Genomic DNA, 26,413 nt, shown 5'->3' with positions numbered 1-26,413 from the left:
AATGATTACATGTATGCAGGTAAGGTAAAACAGACAGGGAAGCCTGTAGGGTATGAATGATTACATGTATTCAGGTAAGGTAAAACAGACAGGGAAGCCTGTAAGGTATGAATGATTACATGTATACAGGTAAGGTAAAACAGACAGGGAAGCCTGTAGGGTATGAATGATTACATGTATACAGGTAAGGTAAAACAGACAGGGAAGCCTGTAGGGTATGAATGATTACATGTATACAGGTAAGGTGAAACAGACAGGGAAGCTTGTGAGGTATGAATGATTACATGTATACAGGTAAGGTAAAACAGACAGGGAAGCCTGTAGGGTATGAATGATTACATGTATACAGGTAAGGTAAAACAGACAGGGAAGCCTGTAGGGTATGAATGATTACATGTATACAGGTAAGGTAAAACAGACAGGGAAGCCTGTAGGGTATGAATGATTACATGTATACAGGTAAGGTAAAACAGACAGGGAAGCTTGTAAGGTATGAATGATTACATGTATACAGGTAAGGTAAAACAGACAGGGAAGCTTGTGAGGTATGAATGATTACATGTATACAGGTAAGGTAAAACAGACAGGGAAGCCTGTAGGGTATGAATGATTACATGTATACAGGTAAGGTAAAACAGACAGGGAAGCCTGTAGGGTATGAATGATTACATGTATACAGGTAAGGTGAAACAGACAGGGAAGCTTGTGAGGTATGAATGATTACATGTATACAGGTAAGGTAAAACAGGCAGGGAAGCTTGTAAGGTATGAATGATTACATGTATACAGGTAAGGTAAAACAGACAGGGAAGCTTGTAAGGTATGAATGATTACATGTATACAGGTAAGGTAAAACAGACAGGGAAGCCTGTAGGGTATGAATGATTACATGTATTCAGGTAAGGTAAAACAGACAGGGAAGCTTGTAAGGTATGAATGATTACATGTATTCAGGTAAGGTAAAACAGACAGGGAAGCATGTAGGGTATGAATGATTACATGTATGCAGGTAAGGTAAAACAGACAGGGAAGCATGTAGGGTATGAATGATTACATGTATACAGGTAAGGTAAAACAGACAGGGAAGCCTGTAAGGTATGAATGATTACATGTATACAGGTAAGGTAAAACAGACAGGGAAGCCTGTAAGGTATGAATGATTACATGTATACAGGTAAGGTAAAACAGACAGGGAAGCCTGTAAGGTATGAATGATTACATGTATACAGGTAAGGTAAAACAGACAGGGAAGCCTGTAAGGTATGAATGATTACATGTATTCAGGTAAGGTAAAACAGACAGGGAAGCCTGTAAGGTATGAATGATTACATGTATACAGGTAAGGTAAAACAGACAGGGAAGCCTGTAAGGTATGAATGATTACATGTATACAGGTAAGGTAAAACAGACAGGGAAGCCTGTAGGGTATGAATGATTACATGTATTCAGGTAAGGTAAAACAGACAGGGAAGCCTGTAAGGTATGAATGATTACATGTATACAGGTAAGGTAAAACAGACAGGGAAGCCTGTAGGGTATGAATGATTACATGTATTCAGGTAAGGTAAAACAGACAGGGAAGCTTGTAAGGTATGAATGATTACATGTATTCAGGTAAGGTAAAACAGACAGGGAAGCATGTAGGGTATGAATGATTACATGTATGCAGGTAAGGTAAAACAGACAGGGAAGCATGTAGGGTATGAATGATTACATGTATGCAGGTAAGGTAAAACAGACAGGGAAGCTTGTAAGGTATGAATGATTACATGTATTCAGGTAAGGTAAAACAGACAGGGAAGCATGTAGGGTATGAATGATTACATGTATGCAGGTAAGGTAAACCAGACAGGGAAGCATGTAAGGTATGAATGATTACCAAACTTTTTCATCAAGGTATAGGCAGACAAAACAACTTTGTATGGAGTTAAAATATTGTAATGCATGTAATTAAAATGAGATGGTGAAGTTGAGTTAACAAGGATGGTGGAAGAAAGAGTATTTACTAAAGCCCAACATAGTTTTGATGAGAAAAATAACATTCTAATCAACTCTTGCACAAAGTGAGTGTCTTAATTCCAAAAACTGCAGTGTCATAGCGCAAAGCCGTGTTTCTTTCTTCATTTTCAGAGTAAGTTGTGGTAAAATTCAGTATTTCAAGTGCAAATTATGAAAATTACTTTCACCTGACTAGTCAACTCTGAGGAGTTGATGCGTTTAAAATCGTATTACATGTATCTGAACAAATCTTAACAATTTTTATCTTACCACCGCGTGGTGAATCATATAAGACAATGGAGCAAAACTGAATGTCATTTACAACAAAAAGCCTCATTATGTACACAAAATTTCAGCTACACGTAAAATGAATGCGTTCCATGTATTAATGGTTTACCCTTTCATTCAAAGCTTCACTGAAAAGGCAGGATAACAGATACTCTGCTATGTCCACATCTCACCTTGTAGTCCAGGCCGTCAGAACAGTTGAAAACAACACACTGCTTAGCCAGGGCCTTGGCCAGATCCTTAGTGGTCTCTGTCTTGCCAGTCCCCGCAGGGCCAGCTGGTGCCCCACCAAGGTCCAGCTGGAGAGCTCCCATCAGACACAGATAGCACTTGTCCTGGGGGGTGAGGGGAAACATACAAGTGAAGTATGACCATGAATAGTTGAAATCTGTTTTAAGATAAACACTCATGAGGTGGTCAAAATGTTTATTTCTATAGGGCCACAAACATAAGCTATAAATTTCAAATTGTGGTAAAAGTTAGAAACTGTGTCGTGGAATCCTTCCTGTATAAGGCAAAGGAGTATGCGGACTTACTGTTAGAGGTGTGATGACCAGTCTCATGGACGCTCCCAGGTACTCATAGCCGTAGATGTAGAGAGAGTTAGACATGCGCACCACACAGTTGTCCAGGTCTGTGTCCCAGTAGTACCTGAGTTGCTTCTGCCACTCAAAGCTAGCCACACTGTCAACCTAAGACGGATTCATCAGAAAAGTTCATGTAAATGGCTAGTAAAATAAGCATGTGCACTGCTATATATTTTGCAGTGTATCAATGAAATTTACAGTGTGAAAACACAGTATACAGAAGTGCAAGCACAGATGTTTAGGACATATTACAATACAAATACTTGCCAATCTTGAAAAGATAAGTTATTATCTGCATACTTTTGCTGTGTCTCACTGCCCCATGTTCTAACCCTGTTCCCATGTGTATGGTCTGCAATTGTTGCCATGTTCTCCTTACCTTGTTCCTGACCATCTCAGTGACCATGTCCCTGGCATGGACATCAATAGTGATCAGAGCACAGAGAACACTGCGGGCCAGTTTGGGCAGCTCACCACGCACAATAGCGGCCAGAGCGTTTAGGTCCTGTAAACAAGAGTAAAGTGAACATAACATGAGGCCATAATAACTTTATTTACCAAGGCTTGTTCAGTCAAATAAATTCAATTTGACCTTCCCTGGAGCCCTCCAATAATAAAAAGTACTGTTTTGTATTAAGTGTAAATAGTCATAAAAGCTTCCAAGATTAGGCACTGGTAACTGAATTAATAAGATTTGGTCACTGAAAATTTCCTAAATTAAGTAAATGAAAATTTCCAAGACTAGGCCATTGAAAATTACCTAGATTTAAAGGTAGCTGAAAACTTCCTAGTTTTGATCACTGAAAATTTACTAGACTAGGCCACTGAAACTTTCCTAGATTAGGTAAATGAAAACTTCATGGATTAGGTACATATGATTGAAAATTTCCTAGCTTAGGTAAACGAAATTTTCCTACATCAGGTATTAAATACAGTTAATATCATTGTTCTATCGTCCACCAGACACTGGAAGTATCTCACATAATCAGACTATAAATAAATTAGGCTGCCATTTCACTAAAAGTTTAAAGATGCAACAAAGCAGGTCTTTAAATAAAACTTATGTGACAACTTTTCGTTTTGCTTGGTAAAACGTTAGATTTGTTATTTAAAAAATTGTTCATAAAGTGATGTCTCTGTAATATTTACAACATTTAAATCAATGCCCTGAATCATTATTTGATGACATCAGTTACCAGCTTAAACAAAAAAAATGATGGAGCCGAGGAAAAATAAAGAAATAAATTCACCATAAAGAAAATTTATATCACTAAGTGGTCTTTGTTTCGTGAGTCAAATGCTATTTGTAATTTTGTCCTCAATTTTCAAAAATATACCACAAAAACACTTACAGCGTAACTCTTGGTTTCAAAGTCTTTCATCCCTTCCAGTCTGTCAAAGTCAGACTCTAGGATGTCCTGTATATCTCTGCACCACATCAGTTGTGACACTGCCAGAACAATCTGTAATGGAGAGAATCATTGGATGAGAGATAGTCATCACAGAGTGTCACAAAGAAGGCCATTGGATGGGAGATAGCCATCAGAGAGTGTCACAAAGAAGGCCATTGGATGGGAGATAGCCATGAGAGACTGTCACAAAGAAGGCCATTGGATGAGAGATAGCCATCAGAGACTGTCACAAAGAAGGCCACTGGATGAGAGATAGCCATCAGAGACTGTCACAAAGAAGGTCACTGGATGAGAGATGGCCATCAGAGACTGTCACAAAGAAGGCCACTGGGTAAGAGATAGCCATCAGAGACTGTCACAAAGAAGGCCACTGGATGAGAGATAGCCATCAGAGAGTGTCACAAAGAAGGCCACTGGATGAGAGATAGCCATCAGAGACTGTCACAAAGAAGGCCATTGGATGAAAGATAGCCATCAGAGACTGTCACAAAGAAGGCCACTGGATGAGAGATAGCCATGAGAGACTGTCACAAAGAAGGCCACTGGATGAGAGATAGCCATCAGAGACTGTCACAAAGAAGGCCACTGGATGAGAGATAGCCATCAGAGACTGTCACAAAAAAGGCCACTGGATGAGAGATGGCCATCAGAGACTGTCACAAAGAAGGCCACTTGGTGAGAGATAGCCATCAGAGACTGTCACAAAGAAGGCCACTGGATGAGAGATAGCCATCAGAGACTGTCACAAAGAAGGCCACTGGATGAGAGATAGCCATCAGAGACTGTCACAAAGGAGGCCACTGGATGAGAGATGGCCATCAGAGACTGTCACAAAGAAGGCCACTGGATGAGAGATAGCCATCAGAGACTGTCACAAAGGAGACCACTGGACGAGAGATAGCCATCAGAGACTGTCGCAAAGAAGGCCATTGGATGAGAGATAGCCATCAGAGACTGTCACAAAGGAGGCCACTGGACGAAAGATAGCCATCACAAAGAAGGTGATAAATTAACTGAATGCCATATAATATTACTTTTGGTGTTTTTGGAATCTTACTGTACATAATTTTTTCTAGTAAGATGTCATCCTATCTTCCAAAACAAACCTCAAAACACCTTTCAAAGATCAACAAAACTCTCACAATCAAGCAAAATGTGCAACTTGGTGAAATTTTAGGTCCATAAACAGTAAAGAGGTCCACCAAACAGGTACAGGAATTCAAATGCCACTCACCTGGTGGGCGTGTCCCATAATCCACTCCTCTCTGGGTTTCTTCTCGTAATCAGCGATAGAGCTTTTAAGCAGTTTGCGGAGGTTAGAGAACATGGCTTCCTCCACCTTACCTAACCAGTCCTCAACATTACCTCTGGCCTTTAGACCCTGCAGAACAAACCATTACTGATGAGGAATCACTTTTGCTATGTGAGCCGTCCCACATACTGTGTGCTATTCATGTTGATTACTTGATAATAAACCATTGTTATGTGGCTTGGTCATTCAGCTATTTCAACAACATTTCACAAATATGCAGCATTAAAATTACTGTCTTTGTAAAACATCTGTACAGTATATACACCTGGCTTTGTTTATTTCATTGGTGTTAGATGTTGAACAAATTTAACAAAAAAAAAATCGAACTATTTTTATGAACAGCGTTTAATGGTCTCCCATCTGACATATACTTCACGTTAGTGCTTTCTCTGCTTTTAATGGTGAGACCTATATTGCAGTATTCACAAAACAAAATACAAAAAAAAAAAAAAAAAAAACAAATTTGGAAGGATATGTGCAAGCTTCTTTACCTTGCCAAGGCTGACTTTTTCATTCTCTGGTGATATCATGGCTAAGATATCATTAGTGAACTGAACCTCTCCTTCTGAAAAACAATGATAATTAAAGTTTATCAACAACATCAGTGTAGATTTACGAGTTTCTTTCATTCCAAAGGTTTGATAATTATCTCTACAGCAGGATGAAAGTTGCCAGAGGGGTATGAGTAACAAAGAGATGTATGAGTTACAAAGAGGGTTATCGTATTTAAACATTACTATGACAGACTGCCATCATCCCCTATCCACCTACCAAAACAACCACATAGTTACCTCCAGTGTCAGGGGTACCCTTGCCCTCACTAGACTGTGGGGCCTGTACCCCAAACTCCAGCTTAGCTATGGCATCAAAACACTTCCTGAGATGAGGCTGTACAGCCAGAGGGTTTCTGGTCTGAGCTAAGATTTCAAGAAGCTCGTCATTGGACAGGAAGTAAAACCTGCAAACACAACATGGAATCAGAATATGGACATTCATAGCATACGGTGAGAGGCTACCTGAATGGTCATGTACTTCATTTGTTGGTGAGTAACAATGTGTTGAAAATATTTTTCACTGCCACACTGTTGGTCAGGTTTGTGGGTGAAGGAAACTTGAATGCCTGTCCGTACCTAACAACCACCTGACATAGGGCAGAACTAGCAAGAGCTGAATTTGAACCTGTGACCTCAATCAATGGGGGTCAATCACAACATTATATCAACTGAGATATTTATTCAAATTCTGACCCAAGTTTTACACAAAAGGAAACATTCCTATGCTCTTCACTAGATCATGTTTTGAATAGAAGCAAAAGATTCTGTAGCTCCAGCTGAAGAAGTCAATAAATATCGACATAACTTATGACATGACATCTCTTCGGTAACATGACAGCCCCATATCATGGCAACAATCAAGAATGAAAACACAATTTAGACTTTCGGCTCAACCAAAACTTGCTCCTTTATGTAACCACTTCATAGTATCTTTCAGAAGAGAAGTATTGACTTGATCTGTAATTCACTCTGACAATCTGTTAAATGCATTCCTGGTATATTCTGTAAGAGCTTAAGGGCCATACAGTCCCTGTCCTCCGCTTGGAGCTTTAATACATGTGTTCTTTATATTTAGTTGATTTGTGATTTAACCTGTGCTTAAGAATGTTGAATTTAGGAGTGGAACAGATGGAAAAGAGCACAGGGGAGACAACCACATCTCACCAGATTTATTACATCTAGCAGAGGATTGAACTTACTACCTCAGCAGTCTGAGGAGGGCCTTTATTGTTTTTACAAACCGTTACTAACTGGATTTGTGTTTACTGTAATTCTCTAACCATTTCACAATTGTGCAAGGTGTTTATTTAAGCATATATTGAAGGCATTATTCTGTGTAGACTTCAAAATCAAATTAAAAATGTGTTTAAATAGTTGTCCTTTAATATACAAAAAGGTTGAGGGATTAGGGTACCTTGGGAAGATGACTCTCTTAGATTCCAGGTAAGCCTCCAGACATTTCTGTATCTGGTCCAACAGGGCATTGTTGTTCTGAAATGTCTCCAGCAGACCTGAAATTATACAGAATTATCGTATTTCAAGCACAAGGGCCTAGTAAAATCTGTAGTTAAAATGCATCTTTACACTGTAAGAAGAAAGCTTAAAAACTTTTCTGTAATTCTGAATGTTAGGGCCCAACATATACTCTGTATTAAGAAATAAAAACAAAGAATTCCAAGTGTCAGTCCATACATGTCCTGTTCTAATATAAGATGAACTGGATTTTAAACTTAGTCTGGACTAACATTAACACTAGGTTTAAACGCTAATAGGCTTTTGAGTGACTGGGCCTTGGTTAATAAGTAGGTGACTTACCTGGCTGTGTGCCCGCTCTGACGGCCTGCGGGACTTTGTTCATAAGTAGGTGACTTACCTGGTTGTGTTCCCGCTCTGATGGCCTGCGGGACTTTGTTAACCTTCCTCATGATGTCTTTGTACGACTTGTCCACCTGCATAAACATCTTAGCCTCGGCAGGAAGCTGTCGCTGGATGTCTGGCGCGCTGAAGATACTCTCCAGGTACAGCCACGACCTCTGACAGTTCAACCACTCATCCTGTATACGGTAAACAAACCCAATTCATCAACTCAATGTAATTTTTCAACCTTGTCACATATTAGGAAGGTGTTTTACTCAAGTAAATTTGGGGGGAATTATTCTGTGCAGGCTGATAAAATTATAGTCTTTGTGATGTTCTGAAATTGGCCAACCTAACCAGTGTACCTACGTCTCCAGAATCAAATTCAAAAGGTGCTCAACTAACTTGCATGGAAAAGTTGACAGATGTGAAAAAGGTTGAGGAATTAGGCCATGACTTCCAAACAGTATCCACACAAGCAATTTATGTATCTTTTGACCATGAGCAATGGAAAACAGTGACATGAGATGGGCAGCACAACTGATTATTATCATAGGTTTGAAAGCCATAGGAGGAGTTGAAAATGTCTTCCATGCAAACATAAAAAAAAAATACAAATGTCCAAGTGCAAATCTCAAAATAATTTCACAATACAACAGGTCTGAGACGGATGAATTGACAGACAGATGAAAGCTACCTTGTTATAGCAGTACCATATAAACACCAGTTTGGGGTTTCCCCAAACTGATTAAACCGTTACATACAACGTGTGTGGTATGGATGGACAGACGGAAAAATGATTAAAAATTAGTTAATCACAGCTGTACCAGATGTGCCTGTGTGACACTCACCAGTGTTTTACCAAATAGATCGAGCTGCTTAGCCCAGTCTTCCACACGTGGCTTGATAGGGCCTACATGGCGAGAACTGGCAATGGTGGCCACATTGATGTTACTGTCGTCCAGAAGCTGCTGGATTTCGTCAGTACCACCCAGGATGAAGACGTCTTTAGAGTCCTTGTGTGGTAACACCATGAACTCCATCGCCTTCCACGAGTCTTCCACCTGTAATTACAGATTTTCATTTTTACCTTTAAGTTTTAACTCACACCTACATTGCAGCTTGTAACACTGTGAATGGCAATTTTTGGTACAGATTTCATTAGTTTTGTTGGAAACAGCCTCACAGAACTCAAACACATTTACCTATTCGTTTTTCTTTTGATGTAGTGAAACACTTTGACAAATACTCCTTGAAACAAAAAGAAAGTATTTCAGCTTGAGAAGTAAATTAATTATTGAGAAGTAACTTTAATCTGCTTCAAAATTAGAGACTTTTGAAGAGAATACAATATTCAAATTGTGTTTTCAGCCTTCATAAATTCTTATAGGAGAAGTAACTGAACCGTTCAAATAAACCTAAAGGGAGATAACTGACCTTTTTGAGGATGCTCTCCAGGCTGGCCTCTGAGCTGGCCTGACCTGACACCTCCTGTATTGTTTCAGCATATTTGAACGCATGGATCTCCATTAGTTTGCCCAGGGTGAGGGGATCCTCTGGGGTGAAGCTGTACTCCAGCACCTGCTCTATGGTCTCCCAGTGACGTGGCTTGAGGGTCGGGTTACGCAAGTCTGTAATCGTGGGCAGCTGGGCAGGGGGGAAAATGGAGGTACACACATAAGACTAATAGTAAAATCAGATTATATGGTAAAATAGCAAAAGTAGCCTAAAGCAGAAGTAGCATGAGAAGTAGCATAAGGCAGAAGTAGCATGAGAAGTAGCATAAAGCACAAGTAGCATGAGAAGTAGCATAAGGCTGCATGAAGTCAGCATAGCACATATATATCTAGAGAACAAAATATTTCAAGGTTATACAGCCTGGACATGAACCAATGAAGGTCTATGATGATTGACAATGGAAAATGTTGAACGGAAAGATAAGATGCACAACTACCAAACAGGTCAAATGGCAGATGTCTACTAGCTGACTTGACACAGCAAAGGGTCAAACATTTATAAGGATGTCTTCTATATTATACCCTCTGCGCAGGGAAGTCCAGAACAGGAAAGCATGTATTCTTTATCTTACTTTATGCAACATTAATCAAACAAGTTTACCGAAAATGTCAGCAATTTTGAGTTCCTTTCAAAAAAGGTGCGCTACTAACTCACTGATAGATAGGTAAACAGACAGATGGACAGACAGACATCAAGTCATCTGCGCCCCCTACCTTATCCTTCATACTCTCCACTCTTTCCTTCAGTTTAGGCACCACCTGGTTGGGGGGTAAACCTTTCTCCAGTTGGAACACAGACTTGCCATACTTGGTGGTTGTGTTGCTCATTGCCTCAGGGTCCAGGGTCTCAAATGGAGCCTGCAATAAAATGTGGAACATTATAGTTTCATTCACTAGAGCATTTTACCTTTCATTGAACCAGAAGTTAAACATGGCCTTAAAATGTCAAAACAAGCCATCCAAAAGGTATGTTTAAATTTTTTTTACAAATAACATGAAAATCAGTGTTAGGGTACCACACTTTGAGCAATGCTGCTACATAAACTTTCCATAACAGCCAATGGTGACAGAATTTGAACCCTTTGCTCCAACAAGCAGCAAAGTTCTAAAAATAATTTGTCACAAGACATGGAAAGGAAGAATTTACTTATTTGATTGCTGTTTTATGCTGTACTCAAGAATACTTCACTCATATGACGGCGGTATAAGCCTTATGGCGGCAGGAAACTGGGCAAAGCCTGGGGGATACCCATGACCATCTGCAGTTTGCTGACAGACCTTCCCACATACAATGTCACAGGTAAGAATTGAACTCACAGCGCTTGCATTGATCAGAGACTCTGGAGTCAATGTCCGGCACTTGTACACTAACATGCCTAACCACTAGGCCATGGAGGCCTTGCAGTGAGCCAGAATGAGAGAGGTATCAATGAATGAATGAATGCCTGGGGTTTAATGTCGTGCTTACCTCAGTCCATTCTGTGACTAGTCCGTCCCACTCATCTATGGCATTCCATAGCAGCTCCTTCAGCTTGAGCTCAGCATGAGCTTCCTCCAGGGCTTCAAACTTTGTCACTTCAACCTAGAGAGAAAAACACTTATTATAGCTCTGTTCTCATGGGGCGATTTTGTGATGCTGATTGGGAGAATATAGTAAAAAAAAAGAAAGTGTGACATGAATAGTCACGTGTATTATTATTTTTTTGGGGTGTGCCAACTCTACACTGACCACTAGACATTTACTGCCCATGTCACACTTCACACTGTCCATGTCACACTTCACACTGTCCATGTCACACTTCACACTGTCCATGTCACACTTCACGCTGCACCACACGGTGCATGTGGTCTGTGTTCTGAAATAACTGTAGATGTAACTGTATACTACGTCAGCCCTCAATCTAATGGTACAAATCATATAAAGCACCAGAATGCTGATCCCTTTCTGTTTTGACTAACCCTGACCAGCATATTAATTAATATAACAATTCTACCATATGAACTGAGCTTTACAGAGATGATATTGTCATGCATTTTAAGGTTGATCTGTAGGCAAAATATGAATAATACCGTAAATTGGGGTGACTTCGGACAACGTGGTGAATTCGGACAGTGAGCCAATAAAAGTACAGAATAGTATCGTTATTGTTGCAACTTACACTGTGTATATTTTTTGCACTTCGAGCACCCCATATATGCGTTGGTACTTTTCCATAGACCATCGGTATCTGTTATACATACGTTTAGTGTCGCAAGGCCGTGTTCCAAGGTAGGTGTGCAAAATCGGTCTCCATTCAAACTTTTGTAAACTTTCTCTCGATATCTTTAACCACAAAACTTAACCTTGTATCAGGCGATTTTTTATAAAGTCATTTTATTGAAGTATCCAATATAACAACTATATTAAGCAAGCGCAATAATTCTTTCCGTTAAAGGGAAATAATATCACCCTGTCTTGTTTTCTTTGGCGGTTAGGGGTGTATTCGGACAACTTTTGGGGTGGATTCGGACACACACAAACATGCCAAGGAAATATAAGAAAGTGGTTGGTGGTCGTGCCATGAATACATCTCTTCCCGACAAGCTCGAAAAGGCTGTTAAAGCTGTAAAAGACGGCAAATTGTCTGTTAGAAAAGCTGCAGCTCAGTATAATGTTAAACGCTCTACTCTCCAAGATCATGTAAGCCGACGTCATCTTGGTAAGCAGGGAGTTCAACCAGCTTTGTCTCCTGAAGAGGAAAATTTACTCACTGATCGCCTAGTACTGTGTGGTAAATGGGGGTTTCCACTAACTTTAATGGATCTGAGACTTTTTGTTAAATCCTACCTAGATCGGCGTGGCAAAACAGTGAGGGCATTCAGGAACAATATACCTGGGCCTGAGTGGGCTAAAGGATTTATGAAAAGGCACCAGAAGCAACTTTCGGAAAGAAATTCACAAAATATAAAATTGGCCAGAGCAGAAATTGGCGAAGAAGTTTTAACTACCTACTTTAACAACCTGGAGAAAGAAACCCAAGATGTTTCGCCCAGTCACATTGTAAACTACGATGAGACAAATTTGACCGACGACCCCGGCCGAAAGAAAATTGTTGTGAAAAGAGGTAGCAGATACCCTGAAAGAGTTCAAAATTTTTCAAAATCCGCTACCTCTCTCATGATTGCTGCGGCGGCGGACAGTACAGTTCTCCCGTACTACGTTGTATACAGATCCAAGCATCTTTATGACACCTGGACAACTGGAGGTCCGGAACGATGTCGTTTCAATCGCAGTCTAAGTGGTTGGTTTGACCAAGTTTGCTTCGAAGACTGGTTTTCCAATGTCATTCTTCCTTACATGAGGCGCTTGAACGGCAGGAAAGTATTGATTGGTGACAATCTTAGCAGCCATTTGTCGCCGTATGTAATTGAAAAGTGCCAAGAACATGACATAGCGTTTGTATTTCTTCCCCCAAACTCAACCCATCTTACTCAGCCCTTGGATGTGGCATTTTTCAGACCAATGAAAATATTTTGGCGCCAAATATTGGACAAGTGGAAAATCAGTGGCGAAGGACGACGATGCACTTCCATTCCAAAAGATGTATTCCCACGGCTACTTCATGAACGTTCAGAGAAATTATCTACCACTCAGAGCGCAAATGTAAAATCTGGGTTTAAAAAGTGCGGCATTGTCCCTCACGACCCAACCCCTGTTCTTGATAGGATTCCCAAGGAAACCGAGAAAACTCCTGAAGGAGCAGGAGGCCATGGAGTGGATGGCGCATTAATAGCGTTGTTGAAAGACATGCGTGGTGCAGATTGTCAACAGCCAAAGAAACGAGCAAAGCGTCTTCGTGTTGAGCCGGGAAAAAGTGTTTCTTCAGAGGATTTATCCCACAATGATGATGACAACGGTGAAACTAGTGACTCCGAGGAAACAAGTTCAGGAGAAGAGGAATCTACAGAAGCGTCGTCCGAGAGCACAGAAGGTGAAGATTCCAATAAAGGGGTTAGCAGCCATTGCGATAATATAGAAACAGAAGGTGTCCAGGGAACCTCGTCATCGGGAAATGCTCAGCGAAGCAGTGGAAGGACTGGACTAACTGGCGTGGTTAACGTGAAGTCAATTAAGGAGTTACATGTAGATCAGTGGGTATTAGTGCGGCTTGGGGATCGTGTGAAGAAACTGTTCATCGGAAGGATCGACACCGTGTATTATTCAGATGGGGATCTTGAGGTTTCTTTTCTAAGAAGAAAAGGTCTGCAGACAAATGTATTTGTTCACCCCAAAGAAGAAGACTGTGCATTAGTGAATTTCGACCAAATAGTTGGAGCACTTAATCAACCACAAACACTGCGAAGAGGTCTGCTCAAATTTGCGGTTGACGCCAGTGAATGGATCCCATAGTCATCAAAATGTGTGTTGCAAAGCTTTTGTTTTTAAACTGTAAAATTATGCTCCCTAATGGTGTAAACGTGATTGCGGTTTCTCAAATTTGTTTCATTGTTAAGCAAAACACGTGCATTTATAACTTTTCAAACATCCTGAGATGTTTAAGTTAAAATTTGTATTTTTTAAAAACCTAATTAAAGTCCGAGACCAACCCTTTGGTTCGCTTATCTCGTTTATGTGTTGATGTAAAGTAAATGTCCGAAGTCACCACCTCCTGTGGGGGGAATTCGGACAACTTTCAAACAAAAAAAAATCGCAGACTCTTATACATTTAAGACTTGTACTAATGCTGGCTGAAACCATATATTAAATGCAAACTGATAAGAAGAAAAAGTCCTTATTATATCAGATATTCTGAAGCACAGAAAGAAAAGACTAAAAAAATCGTCCGAATTCACCCCAGCTTACGGTATAAGGCAAATAGTGTACTATAACCTCCAGCAGCACAGAAAGGAATTTTACCTTGAAGTTTTTCTGGTAGCTCTTGTAGGTGAAGGCTCTTTTCTGCAGCTCCTCCATTTGGTTCAACAGTTTTGTAAGGATGCCCTTAACTTTCTCTTTGTCCGCAGAGGCATCCAGGATCAAAGGATTCTGTGGTAAGAGAAACAACACAGACATTTTCACCCTGTAATTGTATAGCATTGTATATATGTCCATTTGTTAAATCTGATGAGCTGAAACATGTGGTATAACAGTGACATCATCCCACAAAGGTGTTGTTACCTTGCTGTTTATAACATCACTCCCAAACTCCTGTATTAAATATCTTGTTATCCTCACCTGTGCCTCCTGTTTGACCTCTTTGACCTCTTTAGCTAGCTCTGCGATGTCCTTATCCAGATGGTTACAGAACTTGTCGATGTTGGCATCGCGCTCAGTTAGAGCTTTGTCGATGGCGTTTCTCACGTTTACAATGGAGGGTCCAAGAGTCTGAGAAAATATTTTTATGTTTATGTATTTTTATGGCATGTTTTTCTTTCAGATAAAATACAAAAAGACAAGAATAACAATGAAGAAAAACACAAACACAAAAAGATAAAATATTAATTAAAAAGAATTAAATACACTTTTAATAATAAATACAAGACTGAACAAATGAAAAATAACAATTGCTTTCAGATTCTTAATTGCTTTTAAGCCAAAATTTAGTAGACAGATCAAATTTTATAGAGAAGTACATATACAAAAAAAAAAAATATCACGAACTTATTACGTACAGGCCGAGATCAGTTTTACATAAAACAGGTAGAGTGGCATTCCGTATTTCAGCTCACAATGTAGCCATCATCATGAATAAAACTGATTTGTTACAGAGTGTGAAAGATAAATTTAATATTCAGAGTTTCACTTATTTTGCTCTAAACAAACTGGTAAAACTGTTTATATTTATTTCCATACCTGGTAGACAGCAAAGTCTTCTGGTGGAGTCGGGACAGTGTACTGGTCAATTAACTCGTACATTTCCTTCACAATCATGGCTTCTCTCTCCAATGGGTCAACCTGTCATAGACACAGTGAATTAAAGCACGCATCATATGTAGGCTTACCAGCTAATTACCATCTGTCAATCATACAGAGGCTGGCAGATTATTTACTTTTTATTTAAATATTTCAAATTAAACTAAAATTAAAGAAGCTATTAACTGTGTCATTTTTTTTTTATCATTATCCCAACAGAATTCCATTATCAGAGTTGTAGACATCATAGATAAGAACACTTTCAAGCACAGAATTCATTCAGGTCAGAAATTTTATCGAATATGAGACATTTTTTTGTCAACATTATATTTTTGGCACTTACCCAAAATAATGACCTACGTATAAGTAAAATATTGTTGAGTGAGGTGTAAAACACCTATCAAATAAATAAATAATGACCTTAAACTTCGTCCATGACTGAACTGTTCATTTTTCCAGATTCGACAAGTTCTATTGATTTTACAAAGGTGCTTTGACAGGTGTTTGGATATCCCACTAGAAAGATAAGGATATTTATCTGCTTCCAAAAATGCTATTTTGTGGTCAAATTTGGCTGCCATCATGTGTTCTTACCCACAAATCCCTACAAGAAAGTTGCAGAGAATCCCGTTGCCTGACGCTCATCTCTACAGAGTAACTTACCCTCGTTTGTATCTCATCCAGGAATGTTAAGTTCTGCACAAACTCGATGGTTGTTGTGGGAACAAACTCCAGTTTGAACTGCGCGTCCTGCAGCTCTGCAATCAGACGATCGACCTCTTTCCTGGCCAAAACTGGTAACATGTCGTTTATCACCTGTGGAAATCAATTTGACTGACTGACTGATTGATTGATTAACTGATTGATTCAATGTTTTACTGAAACAACGGGGCTTTTTGTCTCTTTCTTTGCCCAAGGGAATCATATACACCTAAATTTTGCCGTCTTTGATATTTGCTCAAAAGGCTCATAATGTTGTTTCAAATGTACTTCAGTCAGGTCATGACGGCTTCTACCATTATGGTTCCTAGGTCGAACAAGGTGAATTCCAAAACCCCAGGCATGATATTCCACCATGTTGTAGTAAGGAAGAACAGCCTGGCAGCATATTTGCTTTTTATCTAGTGTGAAGCTGGGCCTTGATTGAGCCTCTGATAGGTGAAAAAATGATCACTAGGCAGCCTCTAAAATGTTACAACTGGTCCCCACTGAAGAATCACTGCAGCTTTGCTGTATTCGGATGATACAGCAAGTTGAGGAATTATCACCTACATGTCATAAAATGCTGTTTTATACAGACACATAGCTATGTAAATATCCACATGTTTTTCTTTAAACCTTTGTATGCCAAATATTTACCACTTCCCCGATCAACAGTTGATACACCTTCTAAGAATATGGAAACAAGCTATCCATCATCACCATCCTACCTGTTCCCCACGCCCACAGTTAATACTCCCATCCCCGAACTCACATCGAGACACCTGACAGGTGAAGGAATCAACAAGTTCTTCATCTTCACAGCGTCCACCAGCAGCATTCCTATTGGTCGCTTCTCTTTGATGCCTTGAGCCATATTGTGCTGTGTGTGGTACCTTTCCAAGGCCTCGGCAAAGAATGCCACATCTAAAATGAAAAAGATGTGCTTATGATTTCCTTATAACATGCTAGTGATGTGCACCTCAAAGTAGCAAGCTTTCTAAATTCCGAGACTTGAGTGAATTGATGGTCGAAGGGAAATCCTGTGTACAACTGAACATTTGATTGTTCACTCAAAGTCAGATGCATGTCAGTGGACATCTGAAAGTCTCAACTTCATGTAGATGTTTGTGATAAATCATTTTAGTCTAATTGTTTTCATGGCATGTCTCTGAACTGTAAGTTTGTTTTGTAAAACTCTCCGTAGGACTTACCATGTTCCTGTGACCTGACAGCATCGAAGTCAAGTGTCTCATTCTCTTTGTAAAACTCTCTGTAAGACTTACCATGTTCCTGTGACTTGACGGCACCAAGGTCAAGTGTCTCAATCTCTTTGTAAAACTCTGTAAGACTTACCATGTTCCTGTGACCTGACAGCATCGAAGTCAAGTGTCTCATTCTCTTTGTAAAACTCTCTGTAAGACTTACCATGCTCCTGTGACCTGACAGCACCAAGGTCAAGTGTCTCAATCTCTTTGTAAAATTCTCTGTAAGACTTACCATGTTCCTGTCACCTGACGGCACCAAGGTCAAGTGTCTCAATCTTCTTGTAAAACTCTCCGTACGGCTTACCACATTCCTGTGACCTGATAGAACCAAGGTTAAGTGTCTCATTCTCCTTGTAAAATCTGTAAGACTTACCATGCTCCTGTGACCTGACAGCATAGAGGTCAAGTGTCTCATTCTCTTTGTAAAACTCTCTGTAAGACTTAATATGTTCCTGTCACCTGACAGCATCGAGGTCAAGTGTCTCATTCTCTTTGTAAAAGTCTCTGTATGGCTTACCATGTTCCTGTGACCTGACAGCATCGAGGTCAAGTGTCTCATTCTCTTTGTAAAACTCTCTGTAAGACTTACCATGTTCCTGTCATCTGACAGCATTGAGGTCAAGTGTCTCATTCTCTTTGTAAAACTCTCTGTAAGACTTACCATGTTCCTGTGACCTGACAGCATCGAGGTCAAGTGTCTCATTCTCCTTGTAAAACTCTCTGTAAGGTTCAAACGTGTCCGCATACTGGTTAGCAGCATTGAAGGCTGCGGATACAGCTTCCTGAGGAACAAAGCAAATCATGCAGTTTAGAGACATCAATCCTACTGCAGCAATTTTTTCTGTATTATCGGTACAATAATCTATCAGGATTATCATATCATACTTTATACCAGTAGTACCAAATTCTCTTAAGTATTTAACTGGCAGAGATTGTTCTGTAATTATATGATAGCTGTTGGTTAGGTTTATGGCTAGAAAAAAAACATGCTAAACCACTTACCTTTTGTTTTCTTTATTTATTTGATTGGTGTTTTATGCCGTACTCAAGAATATTTCACTTATACAACGGCAACCAGCAATATGGTGGGAGGAAACCAGGCAGGGTTCGGTGAAAACCCATGACCATCTGCAGGTTGCTAGAAGACCTTCCCATGTACGGCACAATGATATTGTAGTATTCGCCAAACTATAGCTGAAAGATCATAATCTACAACTATATTTTCCACATAAATGCATATGGCAACAAATTTCTGTAGTCCAGCTGAAATGGTAATCTACCATATTTCTTCCAGTTTTTGGGACAGCTGGTCTGCTCATGTGAGCCAATATATATGTAATTGTAGCAAGAATATTGAGTTTCTCTTTTCTCACATGGCTAGACCATCTAATGAACAACATGGTCATATCTTTACTTTTCCAAAAGGCTGGTAAGGATATGTAATATGATACTTTCAACACTACTAATATCTGTCCCAAAAATGAGAAGAATTAGGGTATTTGGTGTGAGCATTTAAGGGAGACAACTGATGTAAGCATTATAGGGAGGATTAAAGTAAGACAACTGACCTGAGCAATGAAGAGGAAACAACTGGTGTGACCCTTAAAGGGAGATAACTGATATCAGCATTAAAGGGAGAAAACTGATGTCAGTATTAAAGGGAGACAACTGATATGAGCAAAAAAGGGAGACAACTGACCCTGAGACTGTTGATGATTGTCTGTAGATGTCTGTCATCATCAAACATTGTGGCCAAACTGGGGCCTTCTCCACACGTCTTCTCCTCAAACTTATTGTTGATAATAGGCCTTTGGAAAACATGGATAAAACCAAATAATGTAATTACCATGTCTTTACAAATGCCTAAAACTCCAGTGACAAAAGCTGTTTCTGTTTTCTATAATACCATGCACTGATCCTATGAAAAATCATTAAGACAATAAATCTGAGCGGACATGGGCAATTCCTTCAAGCTTCGTCTTTTCAATTATATTGCAGTGGTCAGGGTTGTAAGTAATTGAAATCAAACAACCACAGAGAAGATTATTGCAATTTGTCTGAATCTTCAAATCCACAGCTTAACATACGAGAGCAGGATTTGGGCCTCATGGGCGTCATGTGTCAATTGTCCCTGGAAAATATTGCAATTCTCTCCAGCATGCCTTACCTGGTGAAGGCATCAAAGTATGTGTCAGGTACCAGGTTCATCACACTGAGGACACAATCCTGGAATTTCTTGATGACTTCTGAGAGCCCCTCCTGGAAATCATCCAGGTCAGGCTGGAACAACAGCTGGTTAGGTTCCAGGATGAACTCTGTGATGTACAAGGGAGGTAACTGGTGGGCACCTTCATCATCATCCTCGTCTCCATCATTCTGTAACACACAGGTAATTTCAGTGTCAGTGAATGAAACTGAAACTGGAACCTTTAATCAAATGGTGTTTCAGATGTACTGTATTGCACTTAAGCTTTGGTATGTACAAAAAGCACTTTCAGAAGCACATAAAGGAATTAAAATGACACTTTTGATGCCAACTCTTAACGAATCAAATTTCACAAAAAAGCGTTAAGTGATCCTCTAAAGTAGAAGTAAAATGTGTCACTTGCAAAATGTTAAACTTAACATAAAGTACAGTAACTTACAATTGGCAGTATACAAAATGAAGCGACAAACATATGAAGTCGTCTACTTACCAAGAAACAATGCCTGACTATATGCACTGTATATTCACCTAATGTTTAGCTTTCTTTCAAGTGACACATTTTGCTTGATTCTTATTGATTCTTCCACCCTATACAAAACTGCTTAAAAGTTTTCTAAGTCTGATCGATTTCTTATCAGAAAGTCTAAAGTCTTGGGAACAAATGTATCTTTTTAAGGCCTATATGTTATTTTGAAAATGCATTTTTACACATCAAACTTTAGGTGAAATACAGTAGTTACTTTACAATACATATACAAGTCCATTCTTGGGATTGTTTTAATATGTGTAAACTGCCATGCCTTTTCTGATTGACCGTCTTCTTTCTTTTTCTCGTCCTCGAGCCCTTGGATCTGCGGCAAAGTGGGCGTGTTCTGAAGCTGCTCCGTCAGGTAGTTAAGCAACGTTGACACAGAGTTCACGGCCAGCACATGCATTGTGTTCACAATCAGATAATCAGCAAGCCGAATGAAACTGAAAAGTGAAAGTGGAAATTGAAAGTGAAAGTGGAAACCAAAAGTGAAAGCAGATAAAAAACAAACATGAAAGTGATAACAGTACTGACAGTGGACAATAGCAAGAAAAAAAAGGAGCAAAATGATGCTGGAAAATTATGGTGACAGCAACAATTATGGTAAATAAAGCTAATAGATTAATGACAATTAGTGCACCAAGTCAAGAACAAATGATATCCAGGGCAGCCTAGCTCAGTGTTGTGTGACACAAAAAATAAAATAACAAACAAACAAACAAACAAACAAACAAAAAGGACTAGTTTGCAATTAAATCCCCACACACATACACGTCAGGACTACATGTAATTTTACTTCATGTTTTATCCAAGACTTGACAAAGTTGAAACGATTTGACAAAGTGAAATGAGCCTGTTAGTTTCTCACCATGTGAGCCTCTTGCAGTGTGAGCGTTTGTTGGCTTGTTCTGTGTAGGTCATCTTGTCAGGTGCCTCACCGTAGATGTCCATGTCATAGTTACTTTGCATCAGGTAGGTTGAGGCTGTGCCTGGGGCCCCTACGCCATCTACAAGGGGAGATAAACCTCGTAGATTACAGGCTTTAATATCTGGAGCTTCTATGTTCAGCAAATTACCTATAATTTCATGGGATTTTTCACTAACCAATAACCCTGCTGAAATAAGTTGTGGAAAAATCATGTGAGATTTTATATGGTTAACAGTAAATCACATCTATGTTAACTAATCAACTGAAGTTTGCCCACCACTAAATTGCATCATTTTGACAGATTCTGAGATTCTAAGTTCTATTGATTTCAGAAAATTGTTTTGAGGTTTGTTTGGTAGGTATGATGATATCTTACTGCAGAAATACAATTTTCAGCCCCAAAAGCAACATTGTATGACATTCATTCACCTCCAGGAAGCACTATTTAGGTGAAATTTTTGGTGGTTTGTCACAGCTTTGTTGACAGCCCACTCATCATACAAACCTGGGGTATCATCTCCATCGTAGAAATAATCGTCTGGGGTGAATCCAGCTTCTAACAACGCTGTCCTACAAGCTGATCTCACCACCTCCTTAACCAGGTCACGGAATTCCATCAAATGACCCGCCACCTGCAGGGACCAGCAGTATGTATATAGGACAATTCCACTGATATTTAAACAATCAATGACTAACTGTAGCTTTGTAACTCTCTGGCGGTAATACAGTCATATCCTCCTGACCTTCAATTACATTGAAAATACAAACAGAGCCTGCATAACAGAAAACCTCCCAGTAGAAAGCAGACTTGTGTGACTTTAAGAATGACAAAATTGACACTGATTGGCCATGAGTGGAAATCCATGTGTAACGTAAGCATAACGTAAGCATGTCTAATTTTATATACGTCACCATCTAACCCCAGACAGTTGCAAATTCAGATGCCCATGCACTCTTGCAAATAATTTACGAATGATGAATGCAAGTCTCCATTTCCGTGTCGCAGATACGTACCTCGTTAAGTTGTGTGAACTGAGCTTCCCTGAACTCTATTAGTGAGTACGTGTGACCCTTGTCCACTTTACACAGTCCCATATCACTAATTCGGTGACACATCTCCCTCACGTTCAACAGTGCTGGCCGCAACGACTGCAACGGAACAATGTCAACATCACACACAGACAACGTAAAGTGAAAGTTATAAAAAAAATGAGACATTACACTTTGAAAATAGACTCTGCATAATGACTTTGTGTTAAATTTAGATTCTTCAATGAATATTTCATTGCTATTTATACATGCTCAATAGCTATTTACCCTTTTCAAAATGACACACAATAACAGCACTAACCAAAGCTAAAATTCAGAGAATGCCTCTGGCACCCATCTCTGGCACCCATCTCTGGCACTGGGTCTTAAATAATCTTTAAATCTCTGGTTAACTTTCAGAAATTTGTAATTTAGAATTGGTCAGGAATTGGAGTGACATGGATACACATAACATTTAAGATTATTCCAGAAACGTTTATCATTTGATTTTTGTCCAATATCTTATTGTTTATAGGTACTTTCAATGTCTTATGACATTTATTGACAAACCATTCAGAGAATCCCACCAGCCCGCCTGCTATAGCATTCAACTAGACAATGGAATCACAATAATAATGAAAGTTGTAAAATGTTGTGGTGGTAAAGACGTCATTGTGGGGAGTTCATGCAAAAAATTGAGGCAGTTTTTTTTGATATACAAATTGTCAACTGCATGTGGCAATCCGTGAACAATTCCATTGATGAAAATGGCTCAGCAAATGTTGAGTTATGGTAGTAAAAAACTTTATTGTTGGGTTTTCCAGTACCAACTCACGGGAGTGGTCTTTGGCATGCAAATCGCTTCCCTTGACCGGCTATCCATGTTCTATGTGTGGCCACTGCAGCTCTCTGACTGACTGACCAAAGTCTCAGCTGACAATGGTCACTGCCTGTTTGGATGGTTCAAACATCCCGTCACAGTATAGGAAGGCACATACATTGGCTTGTATTATAGGCTCCTAGTACTAATACAGATGTGGAAAGCTTTCTAGAGATACTGTGCATACCAGATAAACTGGTATACACCAAGGTAAACGCTTACACTCTACAAATCTGATGAAGTAGCTAAAGAGATAGAGGGTTTATCTAGATAAGTGATTGCATAAGAAACTTTAGCCTTACAAGAAAGGCCTGTAGAAATCCTTGTTTACAGGAGAACAGAATAAAGTCAATCTGAATGTGTGCATGATGTGGACAAAACAGGAAAATGGTAAAATCACCAGAGGAACCCAATACCCTTCTTGTTCTCCTACATGCAGGTAGGCATGTGCATAAAAGCTGTAGCCCTACACGAAAGTCTATCAATTAAAATCATTGAAACACATTCACAAAGCCTATAAAACTGCAAACAGTTCATCCTTCCATCAGTATACCTTACTGCGTCCAGGCGAGCTAAAAATGAACTTGTCTGGAGTGAAATTTTAAGGCAATTACCACAAACAAGTTATTCAGATTTTCTCCCGTTAATGCCTAGGTCCACTTTCTTGTTTTGCGCCTGCCGTAGATTCTGCACTATGGCGGAAGTCAATAAGATGGTTTTACCTCTGTTAACATGTACTGGGAGATTCAGACTGTGATCCATCTTTGTTATACTGCATAAACCGGTTCATAAAATTAGTAAACCATCCTCAAATAGAGACAGGCCCATTTTACTCACTGGGTTTACAATAAAGAGATTCTCATTCAGGCTCTTCTTGCAGCTCTGGATCTTTGTAGTCCTCACATTTTTCCTCCACACATTGAAAGCCTTCCATTTTCTAAACAGGGCGAATGTGCGGATCTGAAATAAACAAGATTTATCCCCCCTGAGTGTGACCATACAAAGTGGGTTATCTCCCTTTACACTTACATTCCAGTATAAATCACTTTTCTTCAACTTAAGAAACAAGTTGTCCACAAAAACCTTATTTTTTACACAAAAGTAACAATTGACTACATTTTAAAACTCTTTCTCTAGCATACACATGAAGTTTCTGAGAAAATTTAAAACTGTTCAAAATTTTACATCAAAATACTTTTTTTAACACTATGTGCATCAATTTACCTGTGTAAGCTTTTTGAAGAAATAGTACTCCTGCTCCCAACGACCGACAGATATGAACTCTGTCTCATCGTCCACCCTTACACGAGTCACACCTTGCTTACTGATGGTGCCATAGTCTGGCCTGTAGATGTTGTCATGGTTGACCACCCTGTGGCAGAGGTTATAGTTCAAATTAGAGAGACATTTGGAGAACGGATCTTTCAACAGAGAGAACAAAACCTCATCTTAACTTATTGCTTGTTTAAGTCTGCTGGAGATTTGATGTCTTATTTGGCATGATAGTACTGTAACTAAAACCATGTTTTTAAATGATTTATTTATTATTGGAGTTTTGCGCTGGACTCATGTAGTTTATGTCACTTATGCCACTGCAACCAGCGTCGTCTTCGGAGGAAAACGAGCAGGGCCTGGCAGAAACACACAAAAAACCACAGGCTGCTGGAACATGAGCTGTGTTTTTAAATGATATCCACCAATCTGTACTTACTTTAGCTTGTAGTAATGGTAGTCGACGGAGGACTTAGGGACACTGGGACTGAGGTACATAAAGCCAGCCTTGGGATTAGTGTGGATTATTCTCAGGATTTCATCCACATCGCTCAGTCCTTCAAATGTTATCATGTCTGAGAACACAAAATGTCATGTGGCATTATTATTTATTTATTTTCTCTGGCTCCTGAGAAATTGTGCTGCACTAGCGTACTAACCCCTTGGCCATGGAGGTTTGGTCTGCTGTTTTTATTGGATTAGTGTTTAACACCGAACTCAAGTATATTTCAATGATGTGACTGCCGGCACTCAGGTTCAAGGGTGATGGAAATAGGATTGTCCAGAGTACACCAGGATTGTCCAGAGTACGCCAGGATTGTCCAGAGTACACCAGGATTGTCCAGAGTACACCAGGTAACAGAACATCCAAATCTAACCAGAGACAGTGATCCTAGCTATGAATGACAAATGACCCTCTTGTTTGCCCAAAATAGTATATCTGATGACAAGGCTGATAACTGGCTCATTAATGCCAAGCTTGAGTCACACTGTCCTGGGGTTGATTTTACAAAGCCATTTCTGACTTTGAAATACTATCTCAAAGCTTATATTTGGGCTTTAAAATTCCAAATTATCTTAAGACACATGTGTCCAAATTTCAACTTTCAGTACCAAAATCTAAGCATCGCAAAGAGCTTTTAAATTCTAGTGTAAGTCAGACATGGCTTTGTGAAATTAGCCCCTGTATTTGACTGAGGTCCAAATTCACACATGAAAGTTCAGTTCTGTGAAAAGAGATTAAAACACATTAAAAATTAAAGCTCAAAGAGTACAACCAGATTAGTTGAAAATTTCTTTTTGATAACTGACCCCCTTGTGATAAAACGATTAGTTTGGGTCCTTTTGGTCAATGATTAGATAGTTGATTTGCCTTAAAATCGACTGACATCAGCTGATCAGCTTAAATTCTCATCCCTGTTTACAGTTCTGAGCTACCACAATACTAACAACACGAATTTAAGGAAATGAGATAACATGGCATAAGTTACTAACACCATCCACAACACTTCCTTAAAACTACTTATGTAGCTGGCTATATCTTGGACTCATACCTTTAGGTCTGCGTGATGCGGGGACAGAGGCCTGAGAGGTGTGAACCTTACCCCTGGGGGAATCAGGTGCTGGCTCCTTGGGGGGAGAAGGCAGGCGAGGCACCATGCTCACCTGGGGAGGCAAAAAGTATTGATTAGTTTTAAAACACTATGAGAGATAAACCAAGGCTTTCCTCCTAACATTATCTGAAAACAGCTGACCTGTAGTCACAGCTGCCACTAATCAAGTGCTCATGCGGTATCAGGCATGATGTCTGGCCAGACACATATCACGTATGTAGGTACATTTATGCACTTTTATTTCATATATTTTGATTGGTGTTTTGATTGCCTTAGTCAAGAATATTTCACTTATACGACGGTGACCTGCATTATGGTGGGAGGATACCCACGACCATCTGTAGGCTGCTGCAGAACAATAATCAGTACATCACTGGAGATAACCTAACCTGATACAGAAATAAGCAGGTGTGGAAAGGACCTGGTAAAAAATTAAGTTAAATTTTTGTTTTATTAATTAAATTATTTGGTTTGTGTTTTACGTCGTACTCAAGAATATTTCACTTATTTCACAGCGGCAATTTGACAGCGGTAAGCATTACGGTGGGTATAAACCGGGCACAGGATCTTA

General features: G+C 39.5%; 1 protein-coding gene across 1 annotated transcript in view; it reads right to left on the bottom strand.

Annotated features, from left to right (window-relative positions):
- Window positions 1-26,413, bottom strand: part of LOC135463214 (dynein axonemal heavy chain 6-like) — a 437,090-nt gene that overhangs the window by 61,951 nt on the left and 348,726 nt on the right. The window contains exons 4-32 of the mRNA XM_064740526.1: window positions 25,783-25,894; window positions 24,669-24,804; window positions 24,182-24,329; window positions 23,795-23,917; window positions 22,063-22,197; window positions 21,554-21,680; window positions 20,989-21,127; window positions 20,392-20,563; window positions 19,553-19,761; window positions 19,085-19,193; window positions 18,047-18,167; window positions 16,893-17,044; window positions 16,082-16,234; window positions 15,359-15,460; window positions 14,741-14,890; window positions 14,423-14,551; window positions 10,994-11,107; window positions 10,240-10,383; window positions 9,446-9,655; window positions 8,860-9,072; window positions 8,025-8,205; window positions 7,566-7,662; window positions 6,389-6,555; window positions 6,089-6,162; window positions 5,520-5,666; window positions 4,226-4,336; window positions 3,253-3,378; window positions 2,823-2,978; window positions 2,460-2,621 (exon numbers count right to left, since the gene is read on the bottom strand). Of these exons, the coding sequence (XP_064596596.1) occupies window positions 2,460-2,621; window positions 2,823-2,978; window positions 3,253-3,378; window positions 4,226-4,336; window positions 5,520-5,666; window positions 6,089-6,162; window positions 6,389-6,555; window positions 7,566-7,662; window positions 8,025-8,205; window positions 8,860-9,072; window positions 9,446-9,655; window positions 10,240-10,383; window positions 10,994-11,107; window positions 14,423-14,551; window positions 14,741-14,890; window positions 15,359-15,460; window positions 16,082-16,234; window positions 16,893-17,044; window positions 18,047-18,167; window positions 19,085-19,193; window positions 19,553-19,761; window positions 20,392-20,563; window positions 20,989-21,127; window positions 21,554-21,680; window positions 22,063-22,197; window positions 23,795-23,917; window positions 24,182-24,329; window positions 24,669-24,804; window positions 25,783-25,894 (4,119 nt within the window). The remainder of the gene's footprint in view (window positions 1-2,459; window positions 2,622-2,822; window positions 2,979-3,252; window positions 3,379-4,225; window positions 4,337-5,519; window positions 5,667-6,088; window positions 6,163-6,388; window positions 6,556-7,565; window positions 7,663-8,024; window positions 8,206-8,859; window positions 9,073-9,445; window positions 9,656-10,239; window positions 10,384-10,993; window positions 11,108-14,422; window positions 14,552-14,740; window positions 14,891-15,358; window positions 15,461-16,081; window positions 16,235-16,892; window positions 17,045-18,046; window positions 18,168-19,084; window positions 19,194-19,552; window positions 19,762-20,391; window positions 20,564-20,988; window positions 21,128-21,553; window positions 21,681-22,062; window positions 22,198-23,794; window positions 23,918-24,181; window positions 24,330-24,668; window positions 24,805-25,782; window positions 25,895-26,413) is intronic.

Source organism: Liolophura sinensis, chromosome 2 (genome assembly GCF_032854445.1).
Source record: "Liolophura sinensis isolate JHLJ2023 chromosome 2, CUHK_Ljap_v2, whole genome shotgun sequence".
Taxonomy (NCBI): Eukaryota; Metazoa; Mollusca; class Polyplacophora; order Chitonida; family Chitonidae; genus Liolophura; species Liolophura sinensis.
Note: the sequence above shows the minus strand (reverse complement) of the source record. Positions and strands in the feature narration are given on the sequence as shown.